Genomic DNA, 16,950 nt, shown 5'->3' on the forward strand with positions numbered 1-16,950 from the left:
TATTTTTTTTGGGCTAGAAGTAGTCTTTTCATTTAACATGCGTTTACAGTTTAAATCCTGCCCTTTATGAAAGTTTTTCTTACTTAACTATGCATGGTCAGATTTTCATTTTCCATATCCTGATCTACATCCTTTCTTTCCTTATACTGTAAATTAAATTTGTAAATAGCTTAAAGGTGGTCATTTAAAACTTTGACATATTACCCAAAGATCAAGGCTTTATTACAGCATGAAGTTATAGTTGCAAATGCATGATATAAATGACAGCCAGGTGTGCACAGGCTGAAATACTATAACCCTGAGAGGACTGCGCATGAGGAAGGAGACATTGCCATGAAAAGCCCAGTGGAGACACTCCCCATGTAGCATTTAATGTTCCCCAACTTAGATTTCGGGATTTACCTCCCACAGTCACAGTCAAATGATGTAAATTATGGTGTGAGTGCTGAGGAAGCACTGATGTGGCACCAGGGAAGCGTTTTCCCCTCAGATGAACTCACTGCCCACCCAGCTGTCCCGGCACAGAAGGTGGCTCTGCCAGGGCCTGGTTCCCTTCCCTGTCCACTTGACTCAGGAACTGTGGTGTTTCTGCCAAGTTTGAGCTTCACACTGTTCACAGTTAGGTCCTTAATGTCTGTAAATGTAGGCATTAAACCTGAGCAGATTGCTGCAACAGAACAAAGACAGAGCTGCTAGACTGTATCTACTATGCTTGCTTTGTTTGCAAATAAATCATGGTAACAGGTCAGAAACACATTTAGTAATGACAAATCTCCTAATGGGGCATTTTGACAGAGCTGCATGACCGTGAGCACCTCCTTGAAGGACATGATTTGATGTGTACTCAGGTTAGCAGGGGCTTGTCTTCACTTCAGCACAAGAAAGTCCAGGTGCCAGATGACTGCCACAATCTGCAATTTATTTCATTTATTTAATCTGCAGCATAAACACACTCATTAAACTGTTAGTCTAGAAATGAACCAAAAGTGATGCAATTTCTGTTATTTATATATAATGCACATTAAACCAAAGAGCTAGCTATTGGTGGGGAACTGAATATTGTGAATTCCCAGAAATCCCAGCACAGCTCACTTTGCTTTTACCTGGGAATTTGTCTTCCAAATTTGTGCTGGGTTTTCTTCTACATGCAGCTTGTTTTCAGTCCAGCAGTATGAAATGCTAAAGAAGCACACACAACTTCTCACAGAACTCAAACACATTTTGTGTACTTTTATTTACTGTAGTCAGCGCTGCTCAGGTAGAAGAAAAAATGCCAAACCAAGCACCAGATCCAAAATTAGCATTTTATTCAGAACGTTGGGGTCAGAGGTGTATCATTCATATTCTGGTACACAATACAGAGGCAAAGCTGTTCTCAGAAGTCTCTCCAGTTTGAAAGCTCCTTCCCCCCCTCCCCTCCCAGCCCCCAGAACATACTGTATATTTTCTCGTGCCACCAGTATCAGGCCAACTCCCATCCCCCCCCTTTTTTTGGTACAAATTATGTAAAACTTTTTTGTGCTAAGAACTTTTCTCCCTCCCCAAACGAAAAAAAATAATAAAAATAAAAATAAAAAAAATATTGAGTACTCTAACTACAGTTCAACAATTGAATCAATGTCACTTGTTTGCAACCTGTTTTGTAAATACTTTATCCATAACGAAAGATATAAACATGCAAAAACCTGAATCCATAGTCCAAATAATACATACACGTGTTCTGAAGTTTCTGCACTTCTCCACAGACTATGCCAATAAAACATTATGTACACATACCATTTTTTACAGTGAAGTGGGAAAAAAATACTAGAAATAAAAAAAAAAAAACAAAACCAAAAAGTGTACATGGATTAAGACCAAAATGTGTCTAACATTCTAGCATAAGGAAAAAAAAAAGTCAATTCTGCTACAAACTGGTGATATGAAAACTCCCTTTATTTGCAACCAGCTGCATAAGTTTTAGAATTTTAGTGAAAAAAGTCCCCTAACATCTAAAACTAGAAGTAATGTACATTGTTCCACCTCATGGTCTTCTCTCCCAGATAACAAAATTGTTCCATGAGGATTTTTTTGTTTATTTTTAATCTCCTTATTTTAATAAAAGCAATGCGATGTAACAAAAGCATGTTGAAGTATATTGTGTTTCACCTTACTCCTCCCCACCCCAACATATTTTGTCTCTTTAATGCATCATTTCATAAATCAGTACCATTAAAGCCTTAAACATAAAACTAATTCCGATCTGAAAAAGGTACAAAAAGGCACATAAAATCCCAGTGCTTCTGTACTGTAAAATTCAAGTGTAACTGAGCTCAATATTTTTTTCCAAACAGCATTGGATCACTGATATTCCACGGAGCCCAAATTGGTTTGCAGCCTAAGCCAAAGCCTTCAGCAAGCACTTGTGCTAGTAGACTACAAAGTTAAAGCCTAGCTTCTGTATGCTTTTGGGGAATATCAGTTGAAATGTTTGTACTTGTCCAAAACCAAAGTTCACTTTGAAGTTCAGTCATCACCTCCACCGTACATATCAGCAAGTTTCTTGAAACGTGGGCCCCAGTCATTTAGGTAGTCATAGTCTTGCTCACCACCACTACTTGAGGAGTTAAGAGAGCTCAAGGATCCAGCAGTGGAGCCACTTCCTTCATAGTCAAAGACTAGGAGGGAGTCATATGGCGGGGCTGTAGGGTCATTGTCGGCTGCTTTAAGTCCCTGCAAGGAGAGGAAGACAAGAAGATAAAGTTCTGTATCTGGGAGCAAGACAAAAGCATATCCGGAATATTTGCAGCACAGTTATCTATCAAGCACCACTTGAGAAAACAAAGTTCTTCCTCTTCTGCCATTCAGTGCAAAACAGTATTTACATTTTTGTAACTCCTTTTAGAATCGCCAGGTTTCTAGCATTACAGCACTGGACATTTTGAATGTAGCTGCAATTACAGCCCTAATGAAACCTTAAAATAGAGTCATGGCACTGGGAATAAAGCTAGTAAATAAACAGTTTCAAAGATGTACAGCTCACAACCTACGCCATGGGCAATGTGGGAATGGTTACACAGACAAATGAGGAAGAAGAAATAGCTATATTTGCAAAGATTCACTTTAACAGCAATCTCACATGGCCAATAGCATATCCATTGACTTTTCTGGCCTGCAGTCCATCTGCATGTGCCAAAATCCATATTTAGTTAGTCCTGCAAACTCATGCACCTCTGTAGGCTGCTGTGAGAAAAATATATGGTGTGTTGTCTTAAGCCTTTTATGTTTTGCCACAGCCACCCATGAGATCCACCTGCTCTTCAGAAAAAACACACAGTGACATCAAAGCTGAATACAAGATGATGACCATTTCTGTTTCCTCATTTCAAAGTACTGAAGTTATCAACACACGAATAGTGAGTCTTCAGAAATTTTAGATTTCCAGTCTATAGAGTTGAATAGCCCAAATTAAAACAAACACAAATTGAATTGGAGGAAATGTTGGGAATTGGAGAGGAAAAGCCAGGAAAGAACCACACTTATTCCAGAGAAAAGCCTCTTCAGTCCTTGTTTTCCTACATAAGTCCAAACCTAAACAGTTGCATGAGTAACTTATTTCAGAATGAGACAATTTTTCTGTGCTTATCTGGGGAACATTTACAAGCTGAGTATAAAAGGCTGAAGCCTAACATCAGAAAGCCCTCTTATAATTTGGATTTTTAAACCTCACTGTTTCTTCCTTGGGATTAGTAAAGTTTTTCAAGATCTTCCACTTTGAATAGAATTTGCTCTGGCAGGCACTGACAAGGGATAATGTATCTTCCAGAATTCTATAAGGCTCTGCTAAGATTTTAAATTGCTCACTATTAATTTTTACCAGTGATTTGTGCTGGTTTTACTTTTCATTTTTAATGTTTATTTACTTAAAGAATGATTTTATTATACTCCCACTTACTTGAAGGAGTGACTGTGCCTCCTTCAAATTATTTAACAGATTCTGGATGTAGAAAAGTAGTTTTGCTACTAATAGTTTTAGCACAACTAATAGTTTTGCTCTTAGTTGTGTTTAGTCCAAATATGACAAAATGGAACCAGATGCTGATTTTTCTTCTACAAATATGTATTATGAAGTATATACATATTGAATTTATTAATAAAGCGTATGACATTGATAAGGCAGAAGTGAATCCTGGTTCTTTATTACCTATCTAAAGTAATTCAGAATTGTGCAAAATGTATCTAAAATAATTTCCAAATCAGTGATGGAAAAGCCCAGCATATTTATCAAGCTAATGACCTCTAATAAAGAACAAATGTTGGCCTTGAAATGATCATTTCATGTGGTACAACATCAAGCAGGTTATTAATAGCCTGCATTAAAAGTGCAATTTTGAATTATGAGATAAGAATAATTGGTGATGCTTGTTATCTCTCTCTGGAATTTTCCAACCTGATGGCCATAATAAGCACAAAAGATGTGAGATTTTGCAAAGGCAATAGCAAGTGTTGGAAGACTCCCCTTATCCAGCTTCCAAGGGGGATACACTTTGAAGGTTTTCTCTTACTTTCTGCTGGTGAAGCACAAAGGCCACTTCACTTCTCAGGCAGTAACTGGCCTTATGGTATTTAAATCTTTTCTTAAGCCTGCTTGGGGTGACAGACACCCATGTGTTTGGAACATGGGTGACAGACACCCATGTGTTTGGAACATGGGTGACAGGGAAGGAGAATAAATACCAGTTGAGGTTAAGGACTGCTGAGGTAGGAATGCCAGGTATCCATGTGTGAAAGTCATTTAGAAAGTCAGTTTGGAGAAGAAATGTTATTTCCCTGCAGTTCTGCCTACTAATAGCCAGCCAACCATGGGATACCAATTTATTAAAAAAAAAAATCAGTGAACAAAATGTTTTCCTACATCACTGCAGAAATGCTGATACCTATCAGTCATCCATCACAAGGCAGAAGGCAGCCTGTTTCCATCTGTTTTTCCAAAGGGGAAGTTGTATTTTTTTTTTCCCAATTTGCTGCTGCTATCATGATAGCATTTAAGAAAAGGAAACTGGTTTTGAATTACAGACTTACAAGATAAGATCTCACTAACAAATTCACTTTTTCAAAGGTTGTGCTGGCGGTGTAATCCATTTCATTCCGAGAATGTAGCTACAGGTCATGTTTTGGAGGTATTGATTCAACCGCGCAGCACAAGTTACACTGACATTTGCACCTATCTTCTGGTTCACAGTGTAATGACTGAACTTTGTGTCTGACTCTTCAAATGACAACCAAGATTTCTGCTGTATTTGTGTCACAAGTTACATACCAAAACGAGAAAGAACTACTATGACTTTTCCTATTTCCCTCTGCTAAGCCAATTCTTTGAGCATACCCAGCACTCTGCTGTGCTTTGCTGCTGGGTTCTACAACACATCAGACAGCCCTGGCAGTGATATCAGCTTGTGAAGCTCCCTTTGGCTTCAGCATAGCCACCTTTTTTGTTTATTATGCTGTCCCCTTCAGTGGGTGGAGGCGGTGTGGATACACAGCCTGCTATATCTGCACAACTGAAAAGGCAACAAATGGCTGCCAGGAGTGGCTTCTGCTGATTTTGCTGCCAAGGCGTTGTCAGTTGCTTCTGAAAAGAGATCGCAGTTTTTGCCAGATGTGTTCAAGAACCTCAGAGCAGCAGAGTTGTTACAGTTACTTGGTTTATGGCTTCCTGATCTGAAAACCCCAAGTTTTATTAGAGTGAGAAGCCTGTTCAACAGCAGAATTTCCAGGGCACATCCTCAGGAGCTGGGGAACCTGCTGGGACAGGGAATTGTCACATTTCCTTGCATGTGCTACACCATCAGTGCACAACAAGCAGTCACAGAAGAGCCACAGCAACAGAAAGGCCTGCTTGAGACCTTGGACAGACTCACTTTTTTCCTCTTCCTCTTTTATATATGTAGTAGAGCTTTCACTAAGGAGGAGATAAGGGGCAGAACTTGAGAAACTGCAGTGCCTTGTGAGGAACAATGGCAACCTTAAGTTATACTTGCCTTAATACAGGTAGCATTTTTCATTTTTCTCAAATTAAAGGAAAGCAACCCTCTCAAATCTTGAACTAGCATGGAACATGACAAAATCTAATGCTTCTATTTTCATTAATCCTGCTACTTGATCAGATTCAGCAGACTTTTGATGAGAAGGAAAAGAAGAACAGAGACCGTCAGGGAAATTTAAAAAAAAGGTTTATATCTGGAACCCTTTTTTGACTTGACAAAAGCAAACACAAATCACTGAGGGACTCCATTCTGCATGGAGGCGGCACTGTGTATCAATAACCATTTACTAAGAATGAACTAAGGGTCCTCCATGTCCCCATGGGATGAGACCTCTAGTTTGCAATTTAAATTTAGTTTACCTCAGGCTGTGTCCTCTATTGATTATAAATATATTCCTAGCCACAAAATCACCACCACAATATAACTTGCTTGAGATTTCTACGGACAATATAGGTGGGTCTTGAAAACAAGATTAACAAAGCTACTTCAAACAGGTTTACCTTACACTGCACTGAAAATCCTGACTATTCTAAGTGTTAATTATGCTTCACACTCTGCAGGTTAGGCTTTAAAAGGCTCAAAATGGAAAACAAGGTCTACAGAGGATTCTTAATAACACATGACTTATTTCACTGACTTCTTTGTACACTCGACTGGAAGAAAAGGAGGTTTTTCCCTTCCCCTCTTAAATTAGAGATTCATCTATCCATTGAAACAGACAAAACAATAAAGTCCCTGAGGTCATTTAGCTTATGCCTGCAAAATATATTTTGACTATCAGACACCTCTGGAACCTTCTTATTTTAGACAGTTCATATCTCTGTACATGTTATCTCAACTTTGTGTTATAAAAATGCATGATTTCTTATCATAATTCTAACTTGTTTTTCAACTGAGAAGTCACTAGAACACTAAAAAATACTCTTACTTATGTACGTCTCATTGAGTTAAGTAGATTTAATACAGGAATGACAGATAGAAAATAATATACCAGAAGAAAGAGAGTGCTGCTAAAAGGAAAGAAACCTTAATGACACAATAGGTCTTTTTCTTTTGTTTCTATGAGTCTGTAATGAAAATAAGAAGAAAGAAAACCCCCCTACTTGCTTGGCAATAGGAGCTAAACCCTCCAGTATCTGAAATCAATGACCTATAGTTCTTTCCTGTCAAAAGCTGCAGTAATTCAGAAGCTAATCCGAACAATACTGTCTTGTGTGTCTGAGGTGCTGGTGAGAATTCAACAGACTAAATTAATTCCCACACATGGACCAGCATCCCAAAAGATCATTCTGACCAGCATCTCCTGGAATAGGGTCAAGTCCTCGGAAAGATCAGACTGATCTGCAAAAGTGTTGTATCTTTTCACACCAAGGGGGTAATGCAGACTTTGCTAAGTACTGACAATTCAAAGGCAGTCTCTTCCTGCTCAGCTAGTGACTGGGCTTGTTTTGGGGGTGGTTTGGGTTAGAGATGCCCAACGGAAGAATTATGTCTAATAATATTGAAGATGGATGCAGAGAGATATGAACTTTGCTCTTTCTTATCTTGCTATGTTGTTTCCACAGCTCAGCTTATCTTCTGTAGGAACTGCCTTAAGAAATGTCTGGTACAGGCTTTACTCAAGATATTTCTTCGATTTACCTCAAGTAAAACTGAGAGAAACTTACCAAATTGCTTGGGTTTAATCGTATCAGGACTGCAGGTGCAATTTTTCTGAGAGTCTGAAAACCTGTGCAGCCTGAATGTTTCTGCTCTAGACACTGATAATTCTGAAATTTAGCTCTAAATTTAACTCTAACAGTGAAAAACTCATTACCCGCCCCCCCAGTAGACATTTTAAAATCCCATTTGCCATGTGATTTTTTATATTTTATATATATATATATAAAATTTTATATAAATATATATATATATAATTTTTACATAAAACACAAATTAAGATGACACAATTTCAGAGAAATAAAATGTCCATTTTGCCCAGACTTCTGGGAAAACAGACAGAACATGGACAATCTCTGAGTGGCTACTATCTGCTAGACAGGGTTAGGTGGAATGCCCCACCATAAAATAATACCTTGCTGTGAAATCCTAAAGAAAAAAAAAACTTATGAAGAAGAGAAGCTAAATAGAAAGCATAGAAAAAGCATAGAAATTATCTCACAAAAGAAAAGAAAAGAAAACTTAAAGCATAGAAATTATCTCACAAAGTTCCTTTCAATCAGAGGATATAATTAATTCCGAGCTAACCTGCAGACAGGAAAATTGCCATGTTTTCTTTAACTTCATATATATTTCCATATATTATCTTAATCAATGACATTAATGACATTATTTTACTGTGTATGAATAGCTGGGAGAAGCTTTCTTTTTTGGTGGATGGCAAGGGGAAGCATAAAGGGAGGTACTGATACAATACAATAGACAGCAGGAAGAAAATGACTCCATTCTCATCTGTACTGCAATATAAACATACTGGGTTAAATCAAGACAGCAAGTACTATTTCTTCAGCTCCATGTGTACACATCAATGCTATCATCTTCAAGAGTGATAACCTACTGAAAAGTAATATTGCAAGAACAGCTTGCTAAGTCATTTAAAGATTGTGGGAGGCCGGACAACCTCTGGCTTCATTCTGGCTTTCCAGCAGAAGTACACCCATTCCTTGCCTTTGCTCCAAAAAAGAGCTTCCTAGCTGGTCTGAGAACAAGAAAAAGTAGGGTTCTTCACAACTGCCTGCCAGGTGGGCACTGTCTGGTCACAGCTGTGTGAGAACAGGATGGGAAACTCTGATTGTTTGGAAGCACAATGAAGTTCTTGTGTGTACACTGCCCTGGCCAACAATGTGGGCCTTTTATTGTCCCCTGTCTCCACTATTTTGCAGAAGCCAATTATAACTCTAATATTTAGAAGTGTAAGACATGCAAAAAACTGGAGTCTCTTAAAATATGTCTTACAAGAATATTTGTACATTTCCTGCTAGTCAGTTCCCCTCTCAGTTTTTTGACAACTGTATTGCCATACACCTTAAAAGAGGCAAATTCAATTTTCTGCAGCTTTACAACACGAAAGACTTTAGTATATTAGCCTGACTTTTCTTCAAGGCAAACAAGAATAAACACGTTTGCAGAAAGAGTTCTGCAATACTCTGCAATATGTGTCCGGCTCTAGCTGACAAGGAAGATATGAGAAAATCAGAGGAAATAATTCACTACTACAATTCATGTACAGAATAAAGCAAAATCATTAGTAAATTCTGGGTTAGCTTTTTTTTTTTTTCTAAAACCAGCAAGCACAAGAAACACATTCTACTGTAAGTACCACAACACCAATGATTTAAGACTGACCAGTGATAGAAATAATGAGGATCTTAATTTCTTTCAGAACTATGAGTACTCTGGTACAGTCTGAATCTCAATTACATGTATTAGATTGAAGAATCAAAGATAATGCAAAATCTTTGAAAGCTCTATGACAAGACAAGTATTAAAAGCACTTACATAACATTTAATTTAGCTGCCCTGCTCACTAATCGTATTTGACGGAATTCTTTTGGTCTTATTGAAGGTACTGAATTTCCACTATTATCTGGATTCAAAGGGTAATGTATGAGGAGAATGAAAATGAACTTCTTCCATTACTAAATTACTGTGAATTAATAAATTAATTTAGGCTATACAACAATTTTGTTATTCTGTTTATTACTTGGAACCCATTGCATAATCCTGCGTGGAGATACTGTGGTCGCAGCTGATAATGTATTATGAATGTAATTAATATGAATGCACAGAAGTTAATTGATATATCTTCCCTTTCTGTTTGAATGAGTTAATTAAATTTGTCTGCACTTCAAAAGAACATATTTACTTCTGTCTAGCGAGACAATTTTAATTGTCTAAGGAAGTTTTAAAAAGTTATTATGTTCTAACATAACAGCTACTCATGCAAAGTAGAATAAACAAAATACAAAAGCTTATCAGATCTTAGGAGGAAACTCTTTTTCACTCCTCTACCTCATTAATGAAGTCCCCAATGTCCCCAGGATGAGGAGCAGCTGATCTGACTGGATACTGAGGTTCTGCATGGATTGGCCTTTCATCAAGACGTCTGATTCCAACAGGTTTGATGGCATCTGGTTCCACAGTGTCAGGCTGCTGGAGTTGGCTCAAGTCATAATCCTGCAAAATATGAAACAGAGACAGTACGTTAGCAGAATTTCAAACAATATCTGTCGGGGAGACATGAGAAGGAAAAAAGGGAAAATGCAAAGTATCATTTCACCAGAAGTCCTATTTTCAGGATTGTAATGCTTACTGAGAATAAGTCAATAGCATTGTTATTTGCATACCAACAGGATGTTATTTGATTTATACTCCCTGAATCTTCTGTTTTGATTCTATTCCATCAGATTTGTAGAGCTTCTCTAAGTTTTCCCTTGAGAAGCAGGGATTTGAGTAGTACTATTAAGAGACTAAACACTTTACCTAGTAATGATGATTTACAGCATAGAGCAAAGATGCCAAATCCAACTCTTAGTTTTCTGAGAAAATAAATACCATGCATTCTGAGAAAAAGGCAAGCACAGTGTTCTGCAGTATTTTCTAATACCTTCAAAGAATGAATTTAAGACTCCTTGCTGATTTCATATGGCTTCCCTAATATGAAAGCCAAAGGGGGAAAATGTCATAAGAAGTACAAAGCTCCTCAGATTTGGCCTTAATTCTAAGCACTTTCTAGAGATTACTCGTGAATCTGTTCATTAAGTACTTCATGCTGCAGTTTCAAACTCTGGCAGACTGATGAAGTTAGCATAGCAGTATGAATTCCAATAAGCAGTATGGATGTATGTAAAAAATTTAATTAGATCAATGTTTATGCATTTAACATAGGTATGCCTGAATTCTCTTTGCACAGTGTGATGCATTTCAATTGTCATTCCCCTCACTGTTGCCATGTCTAGAAGAAAGTCATGCTCCAGGATGCCTTTACACAGGGCATTAGTGAGAATGTGCAACAAAAAACTGGACTTCATGGTTTAAAAAAAAGTCGTTTAAGAACTATCAGCAAATGGGGGCTCATGCCAACTGTACTGTATGCCAGATACCCTGCCCCACAAATAATCCAAGCAGTGAAGAATCATCCTAAATAAGCTACTCTATCCATCAAAAAATATCAATTTTTCAACAGTGCTGTTCTGGTAAAAATGTTATTTATAATCTCAACTTGCTGGAAGTTGTCTGTGCAGACTATTAGATTTTCATTAGATCCTTATTGGCTCCCAAAGGAAGGAATGCAAGTTTTTACTGTTGCTGTTATCTCATGGGATGTAGATCCTCTTTGAGAGTATCACCTCCTGTGACCCCAAACTCAGACTTTTCAACAGGAGGAGAATTCTTTTGACAGAAGCGATAGTAGTTTGTGGGGAGAACTGTAACTGATTATCAAATCCACTACAGCTTCTGATTTGTTACTTGGGTTCTCAGATGACTGCACACAAATATATAGTCAAAAAAGGTGGAACAGCTCCACTGAGATCTGAGAATGCAGTTTCATATGCTTTAATTAGATTACAAGTTCCTTGGGGCAGAGCTGTAACTCCTACCCTTCGGTACTTCATGTACCAAACAGAATAATAACTGATCTCCAGGAAGCAGTATGAATTGGAGAAAAGTAAACAGAACAGAACTTTTTATCCTTTCCCTTTTTATTACGTAAAATAAATCAAAATAGTTTAGAGACATGCTACAGAAAATCCTATCAAACAGAGATGAATGTACTTTTTAGAATTTATAAATATGTAACATGAATGCTTTTCATACCCACCCAAAAGATAAAGGTGGAAAACATCAACAGGGAGAAATGAAAAATACTTTTTTTTTAATCTAAGCATTTCATTGTGGAGGAATTCGAACTGGTATGGTTAAACAACAATGTATTAAAACCAGAAGAGTTTCTCTGTTCATTTCAATTCTATAAAGATAATTTTTTCCCCCCACCAACACACATATGTACATAATTCTTTTACTGCTTAGTGGTCATGCAGAAATATAAATCAAGTCTGTCAGTCTATTATGTTCACATCTAAAGGCATTATTTTCTTTTCGTATTTAATAGTTTGAGACTTATCCAGGCTCTAACAGCTAGAAAGACAACAAAGATGGCCATCTATGAGGTAACAACAGTGCAGAACATGTCCTTATGTGGACTCCCACTTTGGTTTTCTTTTCTAGGGTAATTTATGACACTGCCATTTAGCCTTCTCTCAGAGAAAATTTGTCTTGCAGGTCTAATAGTGTCCAGAAGGGAAAAGATCCATTGTACTTATTACCTGAGACTCTCAAACCCCTCATATCATTAAAATCAATACTAACTGTACATCAGTGGGGTATGGCAAACTCATCCACCACCTCCCCAAGCTGGCTTAGTGCCAGGCAAACACAGCATCATGCAATGACTCCAGCTGTTTCAACATTCTGTCTAAAGTCAACTCTACTCAATTACTGCAAAATAAAAGAAGGAAAAATGTTTTAAAATGCCAGTTCATGAGCTGTTTAGAGCTGCTGAAGAAGTCCCATCTCTTCACTCAGTGCTGCTTTCACAGGCAGGAAAACTGGGAAAGCTTTTCACATATTACCTAAAGCTCCTGAATGGACTTCTAGGTTAGCCTCAAGCGGAGTTTGTTAAGATAGTTAACTGTGGAAGTGACAGCTAAATGAAAAACTGGCACATCAAAGAAGGAACAAAACATGCTGGGATAGGATGGGACAGCCAGCCTTGAGAAGTATTCTGGGTCATCATTTTTACTCTTAATTTCAGGACCACAAGTCAACAGCGTTTTGGTTTTGCTCCAGTCTTTTCCCATATAACCCGTTCATAGTTAAAATCTGCTCAGGGACTACTGGCAGTTCCTTGGGGAACAAGACTTGGCCCTCCATTGGAAATGTACTTCAGCCAGAGTTGTGAGCATCTAATTCACATGCCTGCCAACGTTTGTCAGAGCTGTTTATTTGTGCTGTTTAGCCCTAACTACAGCAATTCTAGAGGAAATTCCCTTCCACCGGTTTGGATTTGAGCAAACCCAAACAGAGGGTTAGTCTGAGTTTTTCTCCTCAAACTTCCTGACAAACTTAGATTGTTGATGGAAGTGAGAACCTACCTTGTTTTTCTCTACTGGAAGATTGCTAAGACATGTAAGTTTGCCCCTATTTTGCATCTAGAAAAACTCAGGCCTTTAGAAACCAGAAACTTGGACTAGTCTGAGAGTCCCAAGCCTACAGTGAACAGTGAAACAGAAACGTCACATTCTACCACAGGGATCTAAGTGAAGCAAACTGAATGATTCTTTGACTTTCCCCTTGTTTATCAAGGGATCTGTTACCACTGGAGCCAATATAGCTACCTTTTTGATAACTGGTGGCTAAAGAGAAGACAACCTTAATGTGCTAGAAGGGCATTTTATCAGAAGTTGCATCTTGTGAAATCAATCTCACTGCCCCCCCTCCAAATCCTACTAACCCACTCTCTCCCTTCCAAGCTGATTACAATATAGACATTATTACCTATTTATTTAGTTCTAACAGCTTTAAGCAAAGACTGCCCCACAAATTAACCACCTTACAAGAAGTGTAAGCAGAAGGCTCTAAAACCCCCAAAATCACTTTTTTAAGAACATCTACATAGTAGTTCAAAGCATAGTTCACCTATCTCAGTATCTCAACTTGAATAGAAGAAACATCCAGAACAGAAGGCCATTTTTTATTCCCCAGTAATCACTGAGAAACAAGATAACACAGCCATCAAAAATCTCCTCCTTAAACAACTTCCTCTTGGACAAGGCAGATATTCACTGAACAGCACCTGAGTAATAATTCCTCATACAGCAGTCATCAGTTACAGGAGAGATTTTTTAAGAAGTACCTCACTTTCTGACTGACAGTTACAAGATCCTAGAACCTCTGAAAAAAAGAAAAAAAAAGGGAGTAGACCTGGAATCAAGAATTTCTCAGAAACTTCTAGTTTTAAATATCTTTTATTTCTTTCATCCTGATTAGCTGTTCCAAATTACAAGATTTACTTAAGTTCTTGGAAAAAACCCTAACCAAGTAAAAATTTTTAGAGTAATGGAATCTACCTTTTATGAATGTATACTGGGGCATTATGAAGCAGAACTGCAAACAACAGAATGAAAGCACAATGTACTAAAACTATAAAATGCTATGCATAGACAGTACCAACTTTTTTGAGAAAGGAAAACTCTGAAAATGTTGTAATATATTACATCTGAACTGAGCTTTCCCCTACCACAGCCTAGTGCCTGGAATGTGACTGACATTCACAAATGATTTATGAATCGGGCTTCTCTGTTATCTCAGAGCTCCCAGTTTATTTCCTGGCTGTTCATGAGACTGTGTGATACACTTCTACGGATGACCTGGGTTTTTACCTTCCACAGAACTAAAGCTTTGGTTAGGCATGAATGTAGCTCTGGACATATCAATAATGTAACAAAACCACTATACCTGTTTTTCACTTTCAAGGGATGCACCCTTTGCAAAGAAATATGGAAGTTCAACTCTATCCCCATACAGGAATAATCAGCTTACTTAATTGTCACCAGATCGCTTTGACTTAATTTGATGGCGAGACCTATAAGTGTCATTCACTAAACACAATCAGCTGCAGTGGTTTAGGTGTATATAAAGCAACAGTAACAGAAATTTGCATTCCATCCCCTTTTAGAGAATGGTGCCTTAGTATAAACTCAGGTTTTTTTATTTTCTGAAGAGAACAGAACTAATTATGACTTTGAAGTATCTATGGATAAAACATGTGTTCTGCTTTGGCTTTGTGTTCCAAAGACAACTATTGTCTACTCCAATAGAGAAATGGAATGGGGAAGTGAGAAGGAAATATTTTACTGCTGTATGTTCCCACTGAGATCTTCTAAAAACAAAGAAAAAGGAAGTGAAAACCAATCCTGCTATATTTTTTTACCCCCAAACCTACCAAATATCATCCTAAAAAGCTATTAGAAATTTGCACGTAAAATATTTCCTGAGTTCTACAAAATGCTCCAACCCACCCTAAATTTTACATTTGCTGAAATAATGGGACTTCAAAAAAAGCAGACAGAGGACTGACTAGATGTAGGCTGCAGGTGGGAGAATAGTTAAACTGCCTACGCTAACAGTTGATCTTTGTCACTTGCATTTAGATTACCTTCTGGCATATTGCTTTTCCCATTTGTTTATATTATAGATGCATCTGGAGTACTACAAGTTAAAAATTTTTAAGATAAAGAAAAAGCTAGCTTATCTTTTTTAATAATGAAAAAGGTGAAAGTTAAACTTGAGCTGCAGATAAAACACAGTAACAAGCAGAGGTTCTAGACATGATAAAGTAAAACAAAACAATTTTGTAATGGAATTATGAAAACATTACTTTTCATATCATGAGATAAAGATTCACCAAGGAATGACAGTAATTCCTCCACAGGAGCACTGTATGAGTCACTTATTCAAAAAAATGAAACTAACGTCTTAGTAAGCAAACACAATCCCTGAAATAACTACCTTTTAATTATAGTATTGTATATTCACAGGGAATATCTTAGCAACCTTTATTTCACTCATTACGTTTGAAATTTCAGTACATAAAACATGTTCTATTCTTAATGCAATGCAAAAGGAAGGTTAAAAAGTGAGAGTAAATGATCTGAATAACACTCAGGTAAGGTGGAGAAAAAAAAATCTAATCAAATGCATTTATGAAGTTCAAGGAATAGGTAAGGACCATTATCATGTTTACAACAGAGGATATTACAAGACACAGCACAGAAGACTAATGCTATCTCAAAAGGTGGGCATACAGAAAGTTATGACAATAAGAAAAAAAAACCCAAAACCTACACACAAAAATTCAGAAGCATTGCCTAATTTACTTTTATCTGTGACACATAAATGCTGGAACACAGTTACCCTTTCTACCAAGGAGCAATTTCTGTTTAGAATTTAGATCCTGCATACATAACAATAAACCATTCATTTTTTATTTTTAATGTGATTAACACCATTAAAATAAATGCTACTATTTTCTTTCTTTACATAACAAAATATGACAAAAAGCATGCTATTGACTATTGTAAAAAAAAAAAGGTGATGTAGGAAGGACCATAAAGAATCCTCAGGAAGAAAACTACTTTGAATAATAGTAAAATCATTGCATTGGAAACTCCTGTGCTGAAAAGATTTGAGGGCTAAATTATCCTGCATGTTCAAAACAGCTCATCTGCAATACTTTAAAAGCATACCACCCACTTGCTCAGGCAACTTGCTTCAACAGGACCACCTGCATGAGCAAGTACTACTAAAATTCAAAAAACATTATAGAAATGAACTTGAAGGAGAGAAGGGAATCATCCCATGCAATGAGATGTCTACAAAAGCAATTAGATGGGAAAAAAAATGTATCACAGTTATCAGGCTGACATATGCTGCACATATCCCAGTCAAGCACCCACTGCCTTGATATAAATCACACAAATGGCTTGAGATGTGTGACGAAAATAAGTTAGTGATGGTTATGGGTTGTGATGTGCTGTGTGTGAACTACACTGCAGACACATGCTAAGTGCTTCAGCACTCAGTCAGCAGCAGGTTTTGGTAACTGGAACTGAGACTCGTGTTACAAGCTCAGAGCACGCTGTATCAGAGAATAATCACCTTTTACAGCTCACACCTCCCCATTTGCTAAAGAACTACAAGCTACGGGTCATGTGGTCCATTATTAATCAAGAGAGGCACTCACTACCAGTTTTGTAATTTCAACCTTCTGTTTCAGAATATAACAAACTCTACTGTCCCCCACCCCCATGAGTTTAAGATTCAGACGCAGTTTTAGGAAAAACAGAACAAAATACCAAAGGTT

The 16,950-nt window shown here is 37.4% G+C and overlaps 1 protein-coding gene across 3 annotated transcripts in view; it reads right to left on the bottom strand.

Annotated features, from left to right (window-relative positions):
- Positions 1-1,290: 1,290 nt before the first annotated feature.
- CDH2 (cadherin 2) overlaps positions 1,291-16,950 on the bottom strand; it is a 115,664-nt gene continuing 100,004 nt past the window's right edge. For all 3 annotated transcript variants that reach the window (XM_085052735.1, XM_085052734.1, XM_085052736.1), the window contains exons 15-16: positions 10,038-10,202; positions 1,291-2,712 (exon numbers count right to left, since the gene is read on the bottom strand). In XM_085052735.1, the coding sequence (XP_084908861.1) occupies positions 2,506-2,712; positions 10,038-10,202 (372 nt within the window). In that variant the 3' untranslated portion in view covers positions 1,291-2,505. The remainder of the gene's footprint in view (positions 2,713-10,037; positions 10,203-16,950) is intronic.

Source organism: Lichenostomus cassidix, chromosome 2, assembly GCF_008360975.1.
Source record: "Lichenostomus cassidix isolate B80296 chromosome 2, HeHo_3.0, whole genome shotgun sequence".
Lineage (NCBI taxonomy): Eukaryota > Metazoa > Chordata > Aves > Passeriformes > Meliphagidae > Lichenostomus > Lichenostomus cassidix.